General features: G+C 38.8%; 2 protein-coding genes across 2 annotated transcripts; both read left to right on the top strand.

Annotated features, from left to right (window-relative positions):
• The first annotated feature begins 2,850 nt into the window (after nt 1–2,850).
• Nucleotides 2,851–14,380, top strand: myzap (myocardial zonula adherens protein). The gene is made up of 14 exons (XM_020625688.3): nt 2,851–3,334; nt 4,105–4,185; nt 7,589–7,684; nt 8,452–8,616; nt 8,742–8,834; nt 8,924–9,037; nt 9,138–9,290; nt 9,742–9,867; nt 10,111–10,239; nt 10,326–10,420; nt 10,728–10,833; nt 11,509–11,592; nt 11,793–11,899; nt 12,003–14,380. The coding sequence occupies exons 1-14, from the start codon at nt 3,257–3,259 to the stop codon at nt 12,700–12,702; spliced, it is 2,127 nt and encodes a 708-aa protein (XP_020481344.2). The 5' UTR covers nt 2,851–3,256; the 3' UTR covers nt 12,703–14,380.
• A 2,032-nt stretch (nt 14,381–16,412) lies between these two features.
• On the top strand, nt 16,413–20,892 carry polr2m (RNA polymerase II subunit M). Its single transcript, XM_020625690.3, has 4 exons — nt 16,413–16,725; nt 17,751–18,323; nt 18,485–18,707; nt 19,705–20,892. Exons 1-4 carry the CDS (start codon nt 16,616–16,618, stop codon nt 19,846–19,848), a joined length of 1,050 nt encoding a protein of 349 aa, XP_020481346.2. The 5' UTR covers nt 16,413–16,615; the 3' UTR covers nt 19,849–20,892.
• The last annotated feature ends 645 nt before the right edge of the window (nt 20,893–21,537 follow it).

Here is a 21,537-nt window from a genome sequence, read left to right as displayed (position 1 = left end):
CAGTCTCTAGAAGGTTGAAGAATAACTTTTTGTTGAGAATTGAAATCAGATATGTGAAACATTTCTCTACTTATATTGGCATCATACATTTCAGTTTCTTCTTCACACCAAGCCAAATGTTCAATAGTTTCAGAATCAATAACGTCTGCAGATTATCTGATTAATCAGTACAACTGTTTTTATTTCACTATAATGATATCTTGGTCAACATTATAACTGTATCAGTTATCTGAGGCCTGAGCTATAAAAGTGATTGCAGAGAGGGTGAGTCCGATGTGGTCCATAAAGCTTCTTTCGTTTTATTCTATTTGAGTCTTCTATTTGAAAAACTCCTATTTTCTGTACTTCTCTGTCTTCCTTTTATTAAATTGTTCTCCAATTTATAAAAACAGTCTTCATTTTGTGCAAAAAAAGTGAATTCTGCCAAAGACAACAATGCTTTAGACACACAATTCATGTGTAAATCTTAAAAAAAAAAAAATATTTTTAGACAAAATTCCTAATTCTTAGTTACAATCCCTCAACTTTTCTGAATGAAAAATGTATTTGTGGCAACACAAAGACAACTTTTTCATGTCAACTTGTCATGTCTCTGCACGATAACTCTTTTTGTGTATTTATGGACTTATGTTACTGTGATGCATAAAAATACTCATGTTGACTCTCCCACAAAGATTGACCAAAGTTTGTGATTTTGAAAGCAGCTTTGATATGTGACAGGAAGGTTTACTTATTTTGTCCTCTGCCAGGTTGCCCCACATGTGAAAACAGTGCAGCTTTGTGGAGTTGTGTCATTTCATCACAGGCAGCACATTCATCTGTCAACAGCCATGATGGTCCTTTTCTGTCCAACACTATCTACATGTCAAGTCAACCTGAGCTGCAGAGATATTGAGCAGCTTTTGTTTTTAGTTTCAACAGCAAACTACTTCACAAGCAACTTCTGTCAAACAGGAAATATAAAGCTAGGGCCTGTATCCTACAATTTACCCAAAGCGACGTATGTCAGAGGTTTTTGTGATATACAGTGCATTTTTGGCAAATGGAGGTTCAGATGCCATGAAATAGCAAACAAACATTTTTTAATTATACTGTATACTTGAGCAGATGTACAAAATCTACATATACAAATGCAGTAGTTCTTGTTACTCTGACCCCTTGGGACTAATCCATCTCTGATTAAGTATCTGTTCACAGATCTATCTGGATACAATCACAACAGGAAGTAAATGCGATCTGTTTATAGGAGAGGATTTCCACAGTGATTCAACATTTTCGACCAAGGTCTAGCCGAGCAACCGGTTCCATGATTACAGAGGTAAAGAAAAACTATATACACAGTTTGTTTGACGTGTGGTGAATAATTAACTCCTCAGTCCTGAAGAAATACCTGTTAACTGATAGATACTGACAATTTTTCCTTTTTATTAATATGTCCACTGACGTACGTATTATGACATTAGCTAACATCAGATCTTTGTTGAACAGGCTCTACTTCGCAGCTTCTACTTTTTAACTTGATTCTCCTCTGTGACTGCATGTCTCTAGTTTCTAGAGTTCTAGTTTAAGGGAGTTATTGCAGGCCATAAATAAGAGGAGTGTGATCCTGGTGTCAGGAAGAATGTATGTGTCCTTCAAGATTTCTGACAGGACGGTGAAGGATTTAAACTGAAAATTAGTATAAATGATCTTCTGAGTCAAAATAACTGTGTTGTTGTTCGACCGATAGTAACAATCACATTAAAAAATAATGGTTTTAGTGTTGTCTTCCTTTTCATCATGATCCCTCTAACACTGCATCAATAATTCAGTGACTAGGATCGCCTGTACAAGACACCTCACGCACCTTCAGTATTAAACAGTTTCTAAATCCATTTATTGTGAAGTCACAGCAGCAGGAGTCAGAAAGAACTTTAAAATAGATATATCAATTAATTATCCTGCATTCAAGTTCATGTTAGTGTTAGACGTAAATAGTTCTGAAAGTATCAAGAATTCACCACTGCACTGTTTCATAGTTATTCATGTAAATGTTACTATTTTCTTATTATGTTTATTGTTGATATTTAATGTTGTACCTGCACAGTTCACCAAAGTTAAATTTCTTGTGTGTGTAAGCATACCTGGCCAATAAATCTGATTCAGATTCTGATTCTGAGAAATGTTTTCATTATGTAGCACAACTGTATCTAATTATCCATTTTACAAACACTTTGATAGAGAGCACCTCTTCAGTATTTTACTAAAGTTAAAGTAATGCATTCTGGCCGTTTCATCAATCATGTTTCATGTCTGCCTTGTGCCCTCCATGAATCCAATGAGGAACAGGGTGTCATGCTGTTAAAAAAGGCCTGCAGGAGCGAGAAGGTGATTGGCTTAAATAGTCACATACTTATAAACATAGACTTTAGTTTTACATCATTATTTAGATGGCTCACTTATTGGTGTTCTAATATGCATCCAGTATTTCAATTGGTCAAATTGGTGCTTCTCACTAAAGCTTTTAAAGGTAGTGGAGTGACAAGTACAACATTTCACACAACTTGTATGCAATGGAAACTGATTTGCACTTGTCGCATAGTGGTAGAGCAATCTTTAGACGTTCAACTAAATAGGACACAAAACTTGTTTCTTAGATACACATTAAATAGATACATTCTGCATTACAAACACTATTGGAATCTTTTCATGTGTAAAAAAATATCTTGTCCAACTGTTTTATTACTGTAAAGTGAACTGTGAGTCCAGCTCCTCTTTTTAGCCACTCCTGGTGATAAGCAGCTCCACCTGTCCCTGCCCTTGGAGGTGGCCCCGCCCTGTGAAAGTACAGCTCTTTGAGCATGAGGCACAGAGCAGGGAGGAGGCTGAAATGTGGCCCGACAGGTCTGATGGGAACTCACAGAGTGAGAGGTAGAGAGAGACAGTCAGAGTGAAGAAAGCCTGTCAGTCAGGTGGATTTAGGAGCAGTCTGGCTGGAATTAAGACAATGACATATTTGTGTTGGTGTTATTGAGTGTGACACTGGATTGTAACTCAGAGGGGCCCTGTGGACTCCCAACAGACCCACTAACTCCACCACTACGACCGGCAGCAGACTTGACGGAGTGGAATTTCCCTCCTCTCTCCTGGCTGTAGCTGGGGGCAGATGGTCGCTCTGAGAGTTTGAACAGAACTCAGGAAGGAGAGTGAGAGGAAGGGTGGGAGGAGGTCGAGAGAGGGAGAGGAAGACAGGCGAGGAGTGGACAGAAGAGGAGACATGCTTCGCTACGGCTCGGGAAGAACCGTTTCCACCACCACCACCACCACAGAGGACTCTCCAGATTTTTCAAGTGAGGTAAGAAGTCTCTGAGACGTCAAGACACTGAAACTCCCCTTTACTCTCTCTCTTCTTTTTTTGTTTTGCAGATAGCCCAGTGTTTGTTTCCTCTCTTTTTCTGTCGCTTGTCTGTATGCAGAAAACTAGTTTCTAAGTCTTGGCTTACTTTTTCAGCTGCCTGATCATTTGAAAGTTCATGTTTGTCAGAGGATGTGTTCACTCATAAGAGCATGTAATGATAGCTGATTGTGCAGGAGGCAGGGCTGTCATGTTTATTTGAACAGCACTCTGATAAAACAGGCCTTTGTACTATAGCTTTAAACTCATTCCCATTGTTTTCTGTTGAAGAAAGTAGGCATTGTGACTTAGTATCTTTTGAAAACCCTAGTTATGTTGTAATGTGGTTTTATATGGTTTAATGTCTGCAGTATTTTTTGAATTATTTCTAAAATAAAATCTTCGAAGAACCTTACAGTACAACATTTTGGTTTCCTTCACAACCAAAACAAAGCGCTCACTGTGGTGTAAAAGTCACAACGGATGCATCTGTGTACTACTCCTCCCATCATTTACATACATGTTGTTTGTAGTTCTAATGTCTATAAATAAACCAGTGATGGTTGTGGGCTATGAAGTCTGTGACATGTGTCAACTCCTTCTTTTTAATGTTCTGTTTCAGAGCTGTTTTAATGTTGGCACTGCTATCTTTGCTCATGATGACATCATGCATGAAATCATTTGCGTGCAGAACATCATTTATTTGCCTTTTGTCTGTTTGTCTTTCTCAGAGGAGGATCAGGCGCCTCAGGTTAACTCTACATGCCGGTGATAATGGAAACAAGGAGGCAAAAACCGCAAACTCAGGCACAGTAAGTCTTATATCTACCTCATTTAAATGCACACAACTAACTGTGCTATATCCTACCTATACGTCTTAGTTGACAGCCATATTTCAATAGGTAAAGTTTAATGAATAGAATTAAGATAAAGCTTTTACTCACAAACCCAATGAATATATTAACTACATGACCATACACACCAAATCACTCTTAAAAATATTGATATTAAATAATAAGTGTTAAATATGTTGAATTCATTTATCAAACAACATAAATATCTTTTAAATATGGTGGAGATGCTGAGATTTATGTGTTTTTATCGTCTGGACCGGTTACACAATCATGACAGGAGGGTGGGTGTGTGTTTTTTTTTCCTTCGGTGTGTGTGTGTGTGTGTGGGTGTGTGTGTGCGTGCGTATGTGTGTGTGAGATAATGCACGCACAGCTGTTTCACATTTACTTCAAAGCTCAACTCTGACTCTGTATTGTAAATCTACTTCATACAATAGAACATATTTGAAATACTTTCACCGAACAGACAATACATTTGATCCAGGAGACACCTAAAAGCTGAAAAAGCAGAGACTCAAATACTGTCTAAAACAAAACAGAGCTATTAATGTTATGACGTTTGCTTATTGAAGGGCAGAATTAGACTCTGTATTAATCATGTGTGTTTTGTGACTGTGGGTAAAGTAAATGCTGCAGGCTGTGTGGGTGTTTGCTATAGGTGACTCTTTGTTTGTGTCCGGGTTATTTCGTCCAGAGTTTGCCACATTGAGCACAAGAGCTGAGCGTAGCTTATTATTGGCACTGAGAAGGTTTTTTTGGCCCTTTTCTCTACAAAGCACAAAATCCTTACAGAGACATTGCGGTTTGTTTTAAATGAACCTTGGCCAAGAAGTATGGTGTTCATCCAGTCACACTGCACTGATAGCACGCCTAATCTCTGAATATGCTTCTTTTCTGGAGGGTGGGACCATGACTATTGGAACTGAGGACAGTCGGGTCAAAAGTGAACACATAGTAGAGGACACACACAGGTGCTTGATGATGACGTGTACTAAAGTGTGTGTTTAGTGAGGACGCCGACTCTGCATCTGCAACTGTGCAGCTCCTTCTCCCCGTGTACACATTAGCATATCTATAGTCTAACATTAGAGTTTTTACAGGCAGTCAGTCAAGTTCCTAGAGTAAAAATATTTATGAATCACAAAATAGAAAAGTGAAAATTAAGAAAAGTTACAGAAAGAATTGTTTCAAAGTAAACAAAATCTGCCTCTTTATTATGAAGTTCTGTACAACAAACGCAAGAAATTCAATTTGTTATTGGTGGGGCGAATTAATGTGTAGTTAGCTAAAGAGATGCTAATATGCAGAATGTGATACCTTTGGGCATAGCTGGGCTAGTTATTGTTTACAGTTTTAATGCTAAGCTAAGCTAAATGGCAGCTGGTGATAGCTTCATAGTTATTGTAGAAACATGAAACAGTGACATTTCATCTAAGTCTCAACGACATGGTTAACAAGTTTATCCCCTCCCCTCCCCCCAAAAAAGCTATAACATCCAAAAGAACCCAAAGACACAAGACTAAATTAAGTGAAATAGTAATGTAAAAGTAATTGTGCAGTCCTTGTGCAGGCTAATGTTTATTCAGAGTAGAGCTAAAACCAGGCAAAGTATAATCTGCATGGAAACTATTGCATATAACTATTGCACACTTTGAGACCACTTGGAGCAAATCTACAAGGTGAGATTTAGGGTTCGAAACGTTAAAAACTCACTTCTCTGTGTCCTCTTCACGTTTTCATTATTTATTCGGCATTGAGCTAAGAGGTCTGTACAGGTGCTGCTGTAATTGCTGGGAAAGACACCTCCGTAATTGTTGCAAAACATTCATTTCAAATACCAGCACAAACTTCAACAGTGACACAGTGTTGTGACGGTATGGTGTAACAGGCTGTTTTTTTTATTATAGTATTTCAAGCAACTATTTCCTTTTGAGGCCAGTGGGTTAAAATAACATTTTGTCTCAAATAGTTCAGTCTTTGATCTGAGATGCAATCTGCAGGGAAGGTCAAATGTAGCTTGGTTTATCTTGTATTTGTATGCCTTTGTAGTGAAAGAAAAATAGGGCAAAGGGTTGGCTGGAAGTTAATCAAGAAGGAAGGAAATGACAGAAACTTCCTTTGACAAAGATATTTTGTTTCAGGAGGAGCGCTGGTTAAAGTGGTTATTTGCCATGAAATTAGAAAGGGTGTATCCGGCAACCCGACACATTTTGGACACAATCCAACCAGTCACTCTGGCCTAGATGACACACACAAAGGACATTGACACACATATAGACATTTCTACACCTCTATCATTGGATTTCATCTCCACAATGGCCGAAAGTCTCTTCAAAGTGAACATTATTTAGTCCAAAGAGCGAGGGCCTTTGTGTTGTGATTTCAAGGACAACTTTCAAATGTGTGTCTAGAATAAGGAGCTAATCCAATCAATTGAGTGCTTCACAATGCAGTAATACACAGTCAGCTTATGTGTAACATGCACCTTGCCTCGTAAAATGTTTGGCAATAGACTGACAGATTCTTATTTCAAACAAGAGTGTTATAAGTTTGACAGATTTACATGACTCAGCCAATAATGTCTGAGTGGCTGCCAATCAATTGTCTTATGTTACCCCCAAATTTACAGTTTCTGCAACAAAGAGCAGGTAAACATTTTCCACCAGTGTACTCAAATAAAGTCACTGTAAAATTCAAAGCAGCGCATACACCATTGTAATTCTGAGCTTTCAAAAGAGAAGGCTGCTGTGCTGTTTACACATAAAGATGGCTGTTCTTCCCTCCCATCTGCTGGAATTCACATCCGCCTATTAGTGCGAACCTTCAATGTTTCTCAACAGCACGTCCTCTGTAGATGAAGTAGTGGAGAAATGTGAGGCTGGGTTCTGTCCGCATGACAACAGAGACGTCTTTGTTCATGTCCTCACTCTTATCTCTGATAGAGGCTGGGACTGATGCCTTTTTCTCACAGTATGAATGTTTAGTATGTATGTATGTATGTTCTGTATGTGTGTATGTGTGTAAGTGTAAATTGCTGCACTGTGCACTAGTATAAAATATAAATATTTGCATAATCTATGTAACATGCTCAAAACAGACACAGTGAGGGCAAACTCAGAAATAAGTTGATGAAACCGCTAAAATCTTGTATGTTTTCTTGCATTTTTGAGTCTTAACTGAAGAGCACCTTTTCTGCACGTTATACCGGAACAATGACAGACGAGAGAGCATGACTGCATCAGTGTCTTTAATAATTATGAGGACTCTTTTCTGAGGAATGTTTACACAAAATGATAACACTTATTTAATCTTCCGAAACAGCAATCTTGAATGTTTGTTGATTTATTTTCCCTTCTTGAAGGCTGAGAAAGAGAAGGACGTCAGTGCGTCCTGGAAGAAGAAAAAGAATGGGATGATCCAAAGAGAGAGGCCAGCAGGCAGGGAGTCACCTCAGCAGGTAACTGACAAATCAACAACATGAGATACAGTATAGGCATGACAGTGTTATGATGTGTGTTACTGACATTCCTCTTAAGAACATGTTTCTGTGCAGGCCCGTTCAGCCTGTCAGTAATACTACACCTATTGAATTTCAACATGAAAAGATGCTTGTTGGTGACACTGAAAAGTGTTCAGTGTAGCCATCCATCTTTTTCTATATACCTACAGATTGTTATAAATTAATTTTATTCAGAAGTCAAATCCCTAAAATGAGTCCCACCCCCTCAAACAAATGTGACTCATAGACTGCAGGGCTGAAATATTTATAGAAATTGAATCTCTTAGCTTCAGTTGTGTAATTTATCTGCACCTATGACTTTTATTGTCATTTGTTATTTAGTTCTTCTATTGTTTAAAGTGCTGCCTACTCCTCTGCTGCTGTGCATCTTTTCCCCCTAGTTGCCTGTATGCTGGAGATACAAAAGGTTGAAACAACAGCAGCTCATATACTGGGTTGCAGAAACATGACACCTTCAATACACCCTGCACCTTTTCTTTTTAGCCATTCGTTCCCAGCCTCCTGTTTCAAGTGCTCAGCAGCAGTACTGGAAATGCCTGATCAAGTGCACATGTGCAGGCATTTGTATCTACACACAAGCACATTTGACACAACTGAGACTGTGCATAGTTCGGACACAGATACACAAACAGAATGCCATTATAAGTCAGCTGAGTGCAGAGTGGCTACAGTAACCTGACCGGGGTTGATCCTGTCTCCCTCAGCACCTTGGGGACATGACCAATGGGGCGCCAGAGACCTCACTGCAGCTTCATGGACCCAAAGTGTACGGCATCGTGCAGAGGATGGGCTCGGACAGACAGCAGGAGGTGATGGCGCGGGAGTGGACGGTCGATCACCTTCAGGACGAGATGAAGTACATCCGGGAGGTGAGTGCAAATGAGCAGCCATGTCTCGGGGTCAACACATTATAGTATGTGAGGATAATACCTTTCATTTTATGAAGATAATATCTGTATCTTGTAAGGGTAATATGTGTATGTTCATTTAACAGGTGAGAGATTCTTTGGAGAAGGTTAGAGAGCGGATGTACGGACAGTTTGGAGGAATGCAGCAATCAATGCAGAAGCTTTCACAGGAAATCAAGGTAATGTTTATTTAACACATGACGAGTCAGATCTTCATCATCAACTCCAGCTTTTGAGGCACTTATACCTGGATATTGTGTGTCTTTAGGCTGCCAATTCCCATAGAAGAAGTCTGGAATCAGAGGTGAGGACCCGGACCAACGCCATGGAGAGCTTTGATCAGATGAACAGTTCGCTTATATCTGCAAACATCGGACTACAGGTAACAAATCAATGTCACTGATCCTGTGAAGAACTGCTCCATGAAAGCTGCCTGCCATGCAAGAAAAAGACCTTTTGATAAATAAAAGTATCCTTTGCAGAAATCACTGCTGGAGAACTGTCAGAGCAGGGTGGACAAAAGGGACGAGGTGAAGAGTTTGCGGAGCACTTATGAGAAAGCACAAGATACACTCAGAGACAAGGAGAGGGAGCTGGCTGCTGCTCACGCTGAAAATGAGACTTTGAGACTGCAGGTAATTCTTCTCTCTGCGAACACCCTTGTACAACAAAAACTTTTAAACGTTAAAAGTGAAGTCTTTGTTTTTGCACAGCAGTCGAGAAGGCCGTAATGACCTGTTGCAGGTCCTCCATTTTCTGCAATGGGTTAATATAAATCTGAATTGAAATTAAACTGAACTGATCAATAATGTAGGCTAGTCCTGAATGTTCTGAGCAGATGTCTTTGGTTAGAATGTGTGTAATGAGCAAAAGAAGTAAAGAGAGAGAAAAAAGTACCCACATTTTAAGGAATAAACAAATGGGGGAAAATAAGCATTGTGCTTTGATCCAGCAGATTTAAGAACAGATTTTTTTTTTTACCATAGCAGGGTAACATATCAGCTTCATCTGCATCTGCTTATCTGGTATAAATGTGGAATAATCAGCCAAGCAAAGTTTTCATTTTTACTGTGCTGCATTGTTAAGGTGGAGTCTTCACGGGAGGCCAGCACTCAGGCGCTGCAGGAACTCTCAACAAAGCTAGAGCGCGAGTACGAGGAAAAGCTGCAGGAAGAACAACGGAAACACAGGGAGGAAATAGAAAACCTACAGGTCTGCATTCTTTACTCCTTATTTATGAAGTCTCACCATTGCATAACAAACTGTTTCAAAGTCTAAAAAAATGACATCAAAACCAGATTAATGTGGGATGATTTCTCCATTGTTTTTAGTTCTGACACATTTTTCAATGGTTGTGATACAGTATGAAAAAATGGAGATGAAATCTGACAAGCTAATAATTTGATTTTTAAAGCAGTCTTACATCTAAGCTGAAATGTGTTTCTGTTTACCCAGGCACAACTTGATGAGTACATCAGGCGACTAGAGGAAGCAGAGAGGAACATCAGGATTGCAGAGGCCAAGATTGCCGAGAGGGACCAGAGGATCATCGAATTGGAGCGTCTAGTCGACTGTATGAGCAAGGTTGGGCAACAATTTAATCCATCAAAAATCCAGCCATCTTCACTCCTTGCAGGTGATAAACTTTTCCTGAACAATCCAATTTACAGGAAAAGAGTCATCTCAACCAGAAGCTGCAGGATTGTGAGCAGCGTCTACGCCTGTTGGAACTGACAGACACAACAGATGCTAATGTAGCCAAAAGGTAAAAAAAAATGTTGTCAGTTGCTCAATTAAAAAGCTTCAGGTACCTTACATTAAGGTCTTTAAGGTTCAGAATAAACTTTTATGCTTATGAAATATCCCTTAACTTCAGGACAATACAGCCACATAAAGAAAGAGTAACATTGAAGATTTGAAGTATTATTGCCATAAATTAATATGTATGTTTCAATACTTATCTTTCCTTTAAGTCTGTAATCCATGATCTGAAAAGCATCTGACCTAGTTGTATATTTCTGAATAATGCTTGGATTCATATATGTGTTTAACCGCACGCTGGTTCTGTTTAGGTCCAAAGAGCTTCAGTCTGAAGCTGTGAATCTCAGAGAGAGGATCAAACACTTAAATGACATGGTGTTCTGCCAGCAGAGAAAAGTCAAAGGAATGATTGAAGAGGTAAGGAGGGTATATTCTATTCCTGTTTTAACACTCATATAGCCCACTGTTCTGTTTTTGTTTCTATACTGGGTGTGGATGAGAGGCAAACATCAGATGAAGATGCAGAAGTTTGTTTACCATCCAGAGGACAGATGACCTCAGTGCACACAGGGGATCTAAATCTACATATGACGTCGAGTGGGTGTGGTGTTTTCAAAGCTTAGAGGATAAGAATCATACACATAATTTAAGGATTAAGGGTTTAGTGATTGAAAAGTGTTGTAAATAATCTAAAATGGCCCCTAGAGCTCATTATTCACTTATTCTCACGGATAACTTCTTGTAATTTTATTTTGTCATATTAAAAATAAAAATAATAGAGATGGTGTTTCATCAGTCCATTGGTATTAAATATTTTCCAATGAATATGTTTCAATTAAAGAACAAAAAAAAAAGAATGAGGATCACATTTAAAGCTTTTCTCTCCATTCATGTGTTTCTTTGAATTAGTACAACAACCCTCCTTAATAACAGGAGTATTTCAAGGAAAAAAATTAAGGAATTAAACAATTCCTGCAAACATAACATGTAATGTAACATCGCTGAATTAGATTAAATAAACTGTGCATAAGTAAGATATTTGTATAAATATTTTAAAATTTCATCTTTAATGAATTGTTGTCTACTGTAAAGGTTGGCACACTGCGGTCTCAGGTCGCTCAGAAGGATATGTTCATCTCAGAGCTCCTGGACAGAATCGCGATAGTGGAGTGTGAGGTAAGTTCTTTACCGTGTTTTTTTATGGTGTGGTGTGGTTTTCTATTGCATGGCTACGGATGATGATCCTCTGGTTGCTTAGTGCCGAATACCCTAAACTTTCAACAATGTCTGTGTTGTTTCCTTGTGTCATTGCACCTATCAAATCACTTTGCATGTATCTGACCTGACAGTGTTGTTTCATCTTTTTCTTTTCCTAGAATAATGAATTAGAAGACAAGCTGAAGTATTTTATGTCCACACAGAATAGGCCCAGAGATGTTTTGGAAACCAGGGAGATAGGATTAGGCTGCGACCTGCTCCCCAGGTAAGAAGTGCAGTTGGGGACACATGTTTAGTAGCATATAGTGATATTTGGTGCTTCTGTTGGTGGTGTTTCATCAATCTGATGTCTCAATGTGCATCTGCAGACATGAAGGTCAAAGGTTTGATGTTGAACCTCCTGTTCAGAGTGAATCGAGTCATCTTCATCCCATAAGACACCCACCACCAATGAAACTTCCATCGCTTGCTGAAACGCCATCTCCACCCTCATCACCTACTCATCCTTCATTTCCTTATCAACCCTCACCACCACCTCAAACTCCATCTCTACCCAAAACCTCACCACCACCTCAAACTCCATCTCTACCCAAACCCTCACCACCAGATCAACCTCCATCTATGACACCTCCCACGCAACCTTTATCCCCAAGTTTTTCCTCATCCCCCATACAACCCTCATCCCCTTCACCACCCATTCAACATCCATCCATCTACCTGACTTCACCCATCAACCCTAGGACATTCAGGTCTAATAACCCTCCGCCCAGCAGACTGCAGTCAAGTTTACTGAGGTACACTCCTGTTGAGTACAGCCGCTACCTGGAGTCTAACCCTTCAGTGACAAGTGGGACATTCCCCTATACCAGCCAGTCTGAGACTGAGCCCCCTGTTAGCCCAGTCCAGTCCCGAGATGAGGTGGATGCAGAGACAAACACAGACACTCCACCAAGTCCAAGGGAATCCATTTCATCCTTGTCATCTGCTAGACCGAGATCAAGGGCACCTCAGGTGTACACGCCGTTCATGAAACTCATGGAAATAACATCAAATATCAACATAGAGTAATTGCAAAGTAATATTCAGACCTTTTGGGAAATGCATGTTCCTGTTCGGAGTTGCACAAGATACTGTATTAAGGACCTCTCATCTCTTATTGAAATAAGGAGCTACAACAGAAGCTTAGCTTAGCTCAAAAACTGTAAACAGTGAGGAAAAAGCTAAACTAATACTTTACAAGGAAAACATTGTACCTACTTGAACTCTAAAACTCAGTAATTTATAGGTTATATGTAATTTGTTCAATCTGTAAATGGCACAAGGTGTAGTTCAGCAGCAAATTATGTTTCACGGTTTGTCATATGTGGGACTCCCTTGGCAGGGAGAAGTGACTTCCCAGAGTCAACAGCAGCAACAATGCCCTGTAAAACCTATAAAGTGGCAAAATTGTTGTTTTTAACACTTAAATTTAATAAAATAAACAATGAAATAAGTGAGTTATAGACTTGCTGATGTTTATAGAAAGCAGTTACCCCCGTTTCCAGTCTTTGTGCTAATCCTAGCATAAGCAACTAGGGTAGCTTCATGCGTAGTAGACAGACATTACAGCGATACCAATGTACTCATCAGCAAAAAGCATTAAAAAATGAAGTTTCCCTTATGTGAAAGTTTACTTTGAAACCTAATTCTGTTAAGCCTGAGAACCTCTGAGAACTTCATCCCAGTCCTTCCTGGAGTTTGCTGTACGAAAAGTTAAACTGAACAGAGCTTGAGAGATGCTTGCAGTCTATTTCTGGGGCTATGAGTTTTTCCTGTTTTTGCAGTATTTTTGCGAAGATAGAGGTAGCTACAATAAGCTTAACATGAAGATAAGAGTATGTGAAGACTGTTTGATATTTATGAAGCTGCAGCTAAAAAACAGTCAGGAGTTACTGTTGTTACTTCTGAGCTAACTGAGATTACATTACCTTACAGTCACGAGAGCCATATTTTACATCTCTTCAAACTCTTGGAAAAAGAGTGAAAAATCGTAAAATATTGAATAATTCCTTTAACACTCACACTTTTAAAGCAGTCAAAATTGTCTTTACATGTCATTTAAACAATGAAGAATATGACTCTGGACTATGATGTATACTTTGCCTTTTGGTTTTCAGCCTATGTTTGCACGTGACACTATTATTGATAATGATTGCTTTAGGTTGTAAATAATCTGATATTCTGTAAAAAAAAAAAAAAAAAAAACATTGTGTGAAAAATGTTCTGAAGGATTATATTTGTTTTGTTTACAGTGAATGTACTACTTATTCGGTCTTGTATGAAGGTTCAGGTTATAGTGTGTATTTTCTTATAATTTTATACTGGCTCTGTACAAATTAAATGAATATTATTTTCTTATTGTCACATTATGTACAAAATATTTATTAACATGCGTTGTGCCTTTATGAACAGCCCACTATCTGATACTGGTGGTGGGAATGAATCTCTTGAAATTTGTAAACAGGGGTTTATGGAAATAGATATTATGAAGTACTCTGCTATTGATCAAAATGTTCACTTTAAAGACATTGACCTTATTGAGGTGACTGCCATTCCTGAGCCACAGGCACTTGAGTATTATCCAGCTGTTGTCTGCACTGCCAGAACTGTGTTTGAAAAGCTTTGAGATGTGCCTTTTTCTTGACAATACATATCATTCAAGAGGCCAGCGTATGATTGGACAATAAAGACTTTACTACATAAATAACCAGTTGTCCTCATTGTCTCAACAGACTGTTTGCTTTTTAGAACCCCTTTATTTTATTTTAAACTGTTTTATTTAATCCATAGTTTATAGTATTGTGCATGATATAGAGTTTGTGAAATTGTTAAATTGAAAAGAGAAGCTTTCCAAAATTTCCAAAGCCCTGAAGAAGGCAAAAAGGGTAAAATTATTCTTATAGAATTACTATCAAGATTGAGGATTGTGATTAAAATATATGACGAGGTAAGGAGAATACTGAAAAATAGGTAGGCTAATAAGAGGAAATATTCAATGTTGTTATGTCTTAATACAATACATAAACTATCAGAGAAAATTCTATTTTTTGAATATTCCCCAATTGAGCAGCCGCAGTTAAAAATTAAACTGACTTTGAACTCAGAGGGATTGTAAGGACAACTGGTGAAAGTCGGGACATTGTTCGTTAAAGAGGGGCGAGATATGGGTTGACAAAGGTGTGTGGGAAACTTCTGGAAGCTCGTGCACTTTTAAATTAGGTGCTGACGACTACTTTTGACCTACAGAGGGCAGCAAGTAATCCTCTAGACATTTATACTCAATTCAGAGGGAAATAGATAAAGTAAAATACAGAGGGAGCAACAGAATAGAGTAGGTCGTAATGACATATATACAATTTGGTATAGGCTACTATATGTACAATTTACATATATATAATACACATTAACATACACCTGTGTATACAAAACTTGTAAACCCAATTATTATTATATTTATTTTATTATTATTTTTATTTTTTTTCCTTCTTAAAGCTCTCCCTCATTCCTGTACCTTGAAAATCATTGCTTTGTACATTTTTTAAAACTGGATCATGTTTGGACAATGCTTTAGCTCCGTGCTCATACCATTCCACAGTTTCACACCACCAATTGAAATGCATTGACTTTTTAAAGTTGTGCGAACAGCTAGCATCTTAAAATTTAACATTTCCCTCAAATTATAACCCCCCTCTCTGTCAAAAAAAAGTTTTTGAATATTACCTGGTAGCAGTTTGTTTCTTGCTTTGAACATGATTTGTGCCACTTGATAGTCAACCAGGTCAATGAACTTTATAGTACGGGAATGTAAAAACAGGAGGTTGGTGTGATCATAATATCCTGCTTTATTGATTGTTCTTATGGCTCGTTTTTGAAGTGTGACTAGTGGTAGCAGTGAGCTTTTGTAAGTGGTCCCCCACACCTCCACACAGTAATTTAAATAAGGTAAGATCATTGAACAGTAGAGAATAAGCAATGATTTGTGATCCAATATATGCTTTGCTTTACATAGGACTGAGATGCTACGTGACAGTTTAGATTTAACATGTTTTATGTGAGGTTTCCAGCAGAGCTTGTGGTCTATTGTCACACCTAGGAATTTATTTACATACACTCTTTCAATATTAACACCATCTATCTTAACATTTACGTCATTATTTAAATTACAATTTCCAAACAACATGATTTTTGTTTTGCTTAAATTCAACGATAATTTATTATTGTCAAACCACCTTTTTAATTTGCTCATTTCAGATGTAATTAACTCCAGAAGCTGCTGCAAATCCTCTCCCGTACAAAAAAATATGTGTGTCATCTGCAAATAACACAAATTGTAGAATATTTGAGGTTTTACATATATCATTTTATTTAGAAAATAAAAAGAATTGGGCCCAACACTGACCCCTGGGGGACACCACAAGCAATGTCCAAACATTCATTCGGTCTTTGTGAGATATGCAATCCAGCAGAAACAGTTGAACATGTAGTTATTAAATGTAGAAAGTATGTAGCACATAGACATAACATGATGTCAGAAATGGAGAGAGAGAGTGACTCATAAGAAGAGATTCCAAAAGTATTCTGGAGTGTGGGGAGAGAGGGAGAGGCCGAAAAGCTTGTTTAAATATCTCTTGAGAACAGGTTTGTTGAGGAGGATTTAGGAATGTGAGTAATAATTAAATCCAGCAGATGGCAGTAATGCAACTTTTTGGATGCCAGCTGCCAATAATATCCACAGAAGAAGAAGAGGAGCTCCCACTTTGAAATGTTGTTGACAGATGTATTAAAACGTGAACTTACCACCTTTAGAGGAGTTTAAGCTCTCTAACCTTTAAAGGTCAGTGAGCCGGAGTCGGTTCAGCCGCTTAGCTTGTAACTTGAGTTTGTTTAAAGTTTCACATTTAAATCTTGAATGGCTGTAGCTAGCTGTCTCTAGCTAACAGTGATGTCCTCGTCGTGGACAGGGCGCCAGGGACAGGTGGGAGACCTGAGACACCAGAGCAAAGAAGAGCTCCAAGAGCTGCTCCAGCGGCAGGAGAATATACTCTCTAACAAGTGAGTTCAACACGGATTAGTCATATTTTGTGTTATTCCTGGGTAATGAAGGCAGGAAAGGTACAGACTGTGGTTAAGATCAGATACGACTCATTCAGGCACTTCCTGTCGCACAAAACAATCAATATGTAAGTTTGAATTTAAGAAGAAATGAGGTGACAAAATGTGTTAAAAGCTTATGAGAGCTTCAGGATGTCTTCCCAGGTCAACCCGTCTAAAGTTAAAAGAGCACAGATACAATCATGTTACGAAACAGGCATATTAAAAAGCATAAAGCTGCAACACACTTGATATTATTATTGCCCTACAAATGATATGTGGCAAGATCAAGGAGTGAAACTAAGAGCTACATTCTGCCAATGTATGTAACATGTTGGTGATGTCAGATATAATTTTTTTCTCATGTTAGTAGTGTTTCTTTTTTTTTACATAAGAAAGTTTCGTAAAGAGTATTCAGATATCAAGGTTATAGGATATTAAACTCCATATTCTCCTACCAGGTATCAGTGACTCAGTTTACACCCAGATTTTACAATGTTCTGAAACGAGTCTAAGATGTGACTTGCAGAAAGATGTAGTGGCTCGTAGATATTTTTAGTGCTAGTGAGGGAAAATGCTGAATTTGATCATAGATGGGATTCAATAACAAGTTGTTGTTCATACTTTTTGGTCCAGCTTTACCATGTTTGTAAAAACAAAGCCTACATTCCCATGTTGCAAAATAATAAAAACGTATGAATGACTTATAACTGATGGAGATTTGATCCATATGCTTTACAGTTAAGACATTTTAGTCGTTTAAAGCCTATTTTAGTGCAGTTGAAAACTAAACAGAAGTGTAACATCAGATAGTATTAGTATAATGCGCATGTAATAGTGCTTTTTAATGTTGAATGAGATACATAAATTAATGTAAACCAAAGTACAGGAAGGATATACAACATATGCAGATACTAAATCACATTTGTATCTTTGAAGGCCGTTTTGAATATTGCATGAAGTAACAGGTCTTGTGTTGTTACCAGGAGGTTATTACAGACTCTTCCTGACAAAGGGAAAAAGATCAAAGAATTCGCAGAGAAAGTACGCCTTGCCATTCAACTCCACGATGAAGAGGAGAGGAGACGGAGCTTGGTGTCTGCTGTCAGCACAGAGTTACAGTCCAAGTACAAGCAAGCTTTCACCGTGCAGCAGCGCGCTCACCCAAACACGCAAAGTGAGTGTGCTGCAGGTGATGCCATACAGGACCTGGAGAGCTCTCCTGCCTCTGTTAGCATGCATGAAAATGACTCTTTGGAAGAGCAACAGGACCAGTTTGTCTCCAGTGTGGCTGCTGGGGAAACCATGGAGACGGCTGTTGCTGGGGCCTCTCTGAACTCTGCTGAGACAAAAGAGGGTGACCTTGTGGAGGCCTTAGAAAGGGTCAGACTATCTGAAACTAGTACTGGTTTCAATGGTGAGTCTAAAGACCCGATAAAGAGCACAGCAAGAGAAAATTACTCACTTAAGGAGATACCAAAAAAGCCTCACTCTGTAACTTTCCTGGAAAACAAAGAGAAGACTTCAGCTCCCAGGAAGCAACAATTCAAACCAAATCAGTAAGTGGACTCTCTTATAATGTAATGATTTAATTATGTAAATGTAATGTTAAAAATAACTCAATTAATGTGGATTAAAGTAAGCACGTTATGTGATTTGCCTTTGTTCATAGTTCTTTTCAGTTTGATTGCACATTAAATCTTCACATCTGTATTTCTAGACTGCTCCACAGAAGTGACGTATCTCCATCAGGATCCTCTTCACCCAGTCAATCCTCTGCAGGCTCCTCGCCGCTCTCTACACAGGACAGGAGGCAGCGGGACAAAAAACACCTGGATGACATCACTGCAGCCAAACTACCTCCTCTCCACCATAGTCCGGCACAGCTCCTGTCTCTGGAAGAGTCGGCCACACTCCTGATGGAACAAACCAAGAAGCAGCAGGTTAGTGTCGCTGAGTCCTTAGCACACAAAAACTGTAAGCAGACCGACCGGGGCAAACATTTTAACCTGCTTTGGCAAATTTGTGGCTGCTTTCCTTGCAGGGTGTTATCTTATTGAATTTGAATGCATTGCAATCAGCCATAGAGAATATCAAGCATTTGAAGGACATGCAGACTGAAACAGCCATGTTTTAATCATACAAGACGCTGCATTGGTGTGGATGTCCTGTTGAAGGTAAAATGGGAGTGTCCAAGGAATCCAGTGGAAGTAGCAGAGACATGATTTTGAGGCTTATTTAGACGGGAAACACTTCCTATATCTAAAACCATGTGAAGGAATGATTCTGCCCTGCCTCTTACAGCGGTTTAACATCCTCTATATTTTCCACAAAGTCCACAGTGGTAACGGTTGAAAAGCCAGATCATGTTACGAAGTTCCCTAACTGTTTTTTTATTTGTCTTGCTGCTAAAGCCTCTTTCCTACATAAGGTTGATCTTCTTCAACTCTTGTGCCAAACAAACCTGCATTTTTTCTTTGCCCAACAACTCCTGCACTGGTCTCTTTGAAGTTGAGGAGTTCTTACACAGTGCTTAAGGCATTTCAACACAGCTTTGCTCTTTTTTACAGTTAACAAAAATTATTAAGATATATTTATATAATTTTAGTATTTGCTAAGTTTGTTATTTTCTTATATTCTTAGTTCGTCTTGACAAAACTTGAAAACAATGGTCCACATCAGATCCCTTCTTAAGCTCTAGAGGGCAGTGTTCAGTTGTTTTAAGCTTCAAGTATCACTTCCCATCCAAAGTAAAGACTTGAGAGCCAAATGTCAAACAGTGAGCTGCTGTCGGCTTACAGAGGCCTGTTGAGCTTATTATCAGTACTTCTTTTACCAAGAGTCTAATAGCTATGGCTGTGCTGCCTTATGATAATGTGCTTGTTTTTCTGTTACCAGCCTATTCATGTCAACTTTTCTCTGTATTCTGTTTAATTTCAGGAGTTACAGGCCAAGCTGGCCGCCCAGAAACTGTCTGAGGGATTGAAGATCTCTATGGGGAGCTACACTCCTGACGGTGGCCCCATGGCTGCCTACAGAGAGGTTCACGATGAAGCAGCCCAGCGCTCCTCAGAAGAGGACTGATCCTGGAAGGCCAGAGCTGGGAAAACCAGAGTTACCTTGGCCCTGAGGGAAACAGGCTTTGGACCCTGCAATCAGGACCCATCAAACAGGATTTTCACTCCAAGGACAAGAATTCTTAAGAGTTTAAAGAGTCTTAACGGTGTGAAGGCAAAGTTTGTATCCCAGACTCAGCTCAGGGCAAACTGTTGAGAAACTAGCTAACCTAATTGTCATTCAGTTTGTATTTGGCCAGTTTTTAAATCTTTTGCATAATAGCACCTGATTTCAAATGGATTTTAAGGCTACATTTTAAGCATGTTTCAGGAATGTTTCATACCAGTAAACTGGAATTGATGATGTAGTGGCTTTTTGAACCTGAGCGTTTTGGACGTTGAGATCTCTTTTTGTTTATAATCCCTCATATGCAATTAAGGCTCATCAGCTGTTGGAGCAGACTGTTATGACACAATAATGACTTTTTACAACTTTGTGTGGAAAATAGACACGAGCCTGCAGACAGATGTCATTATGAAAGGCTATCTCACAGGATTAAATAAATACAGTGGCTTTTCCAAATGGTCGTGTTTGTTCAAAGTCAGGGGTTTTCCTCAGTTACAGACGCTGTCAGATAACACATCAACTTTTTCAGTAAACATAAGAATTGATCTCTGAGATATTTTTGAATTGCTGTTCAGTGGTATACAGTGGCCTGTTGATGTCAAACAAAATGCAAGTATGCAAGAACATAAAAAATAATAAATAGAATAAATGTTGCTCTTTAAACTGTGGGCCACTGTTTTCACTTGATGAGCTAAAAGTACTCTTTTTGTGGTTGCTGTGACTCATGTAGACTTTCTGTAGCAGCCTAAGGATGCTGTGTGTGTCCCTCTGACTGTAACAAACTGCATTCTGTTGGCTTTCACCAATGTGCTCTTATTTTGTGACGCATTGAGGACAGGTACAATGAAGGAAAGAGCTGATGTTGCTATGATGCCATGATTTTATGAGTCACAAAGTCTAATAAAAATGATAAATAAACTTACAGAGCACATTTTACAAACTGAATTCTTTAAGGTGTTTTACTGACAAAGCAAAAGCAGTCTACTCAATATAACAACAGCATAATCACTTGCCCATCTTTATCTAAGACTCATCTATTTATACGTTAGTTTTAAACAAGAAGCAAAACTATGTGACAGATGCAACATAAATGTGTGCTTCATTGAAGCCCTCTTTCCTTCCCACATCATGGTTGCCTATGTTTAAATTTCACTGACAAACAGATACAAACTAATTAGTGTCAGACTTTCATTTTATTAAGTTAATTCATGTGCAAAATAAACCTGCAGGAGATATCAGTTTCAGGTTCCAGTGAAGCTGTGGTCAGCTGCAGGCAGTGATTTTCTTAAACCCTGCAGATGTTATCAGGCTGGGATCTGTGACACACTTGATAAGATTAATGCGGCGCTTGTGAAATATTGAAGCTTGATGGCTGAGACATCTGGACTGCATTTGGAGCGTGTTGTTGCTGGGAATGGCAGGCAATGATGGGACGGCAGCAGGCTAATGCAACATGGCAAATACCATTTCTCAACTTTGCTAATATGTGTTAGATAAGAATTGCCAATTACTATTCAGCATCCTTCCAACCTGCCTTTCCCATCATCCCTCTTCCAACTCACACAGGAAACCGCAGCCCGTCTTCATTTC

The sequence above is a fragment of the Labrus bergylta genome, chromosome 3 (genome assembly GCF_963930695.1).
Source record: "Labrus bergylta chromosome 3, fLabBer1.1, whole genome shotgun sequence".
Taxonomy (NCBI): domain Eukaryota; kingdom Metazoa; phylum Chordata; class Actinopteri; order Labriformes; family Labridae; genus Labrus; species Labrus bergylta.
This window is presented reverse-complemented; position numbering and strand designations above follow the sequence as displayed.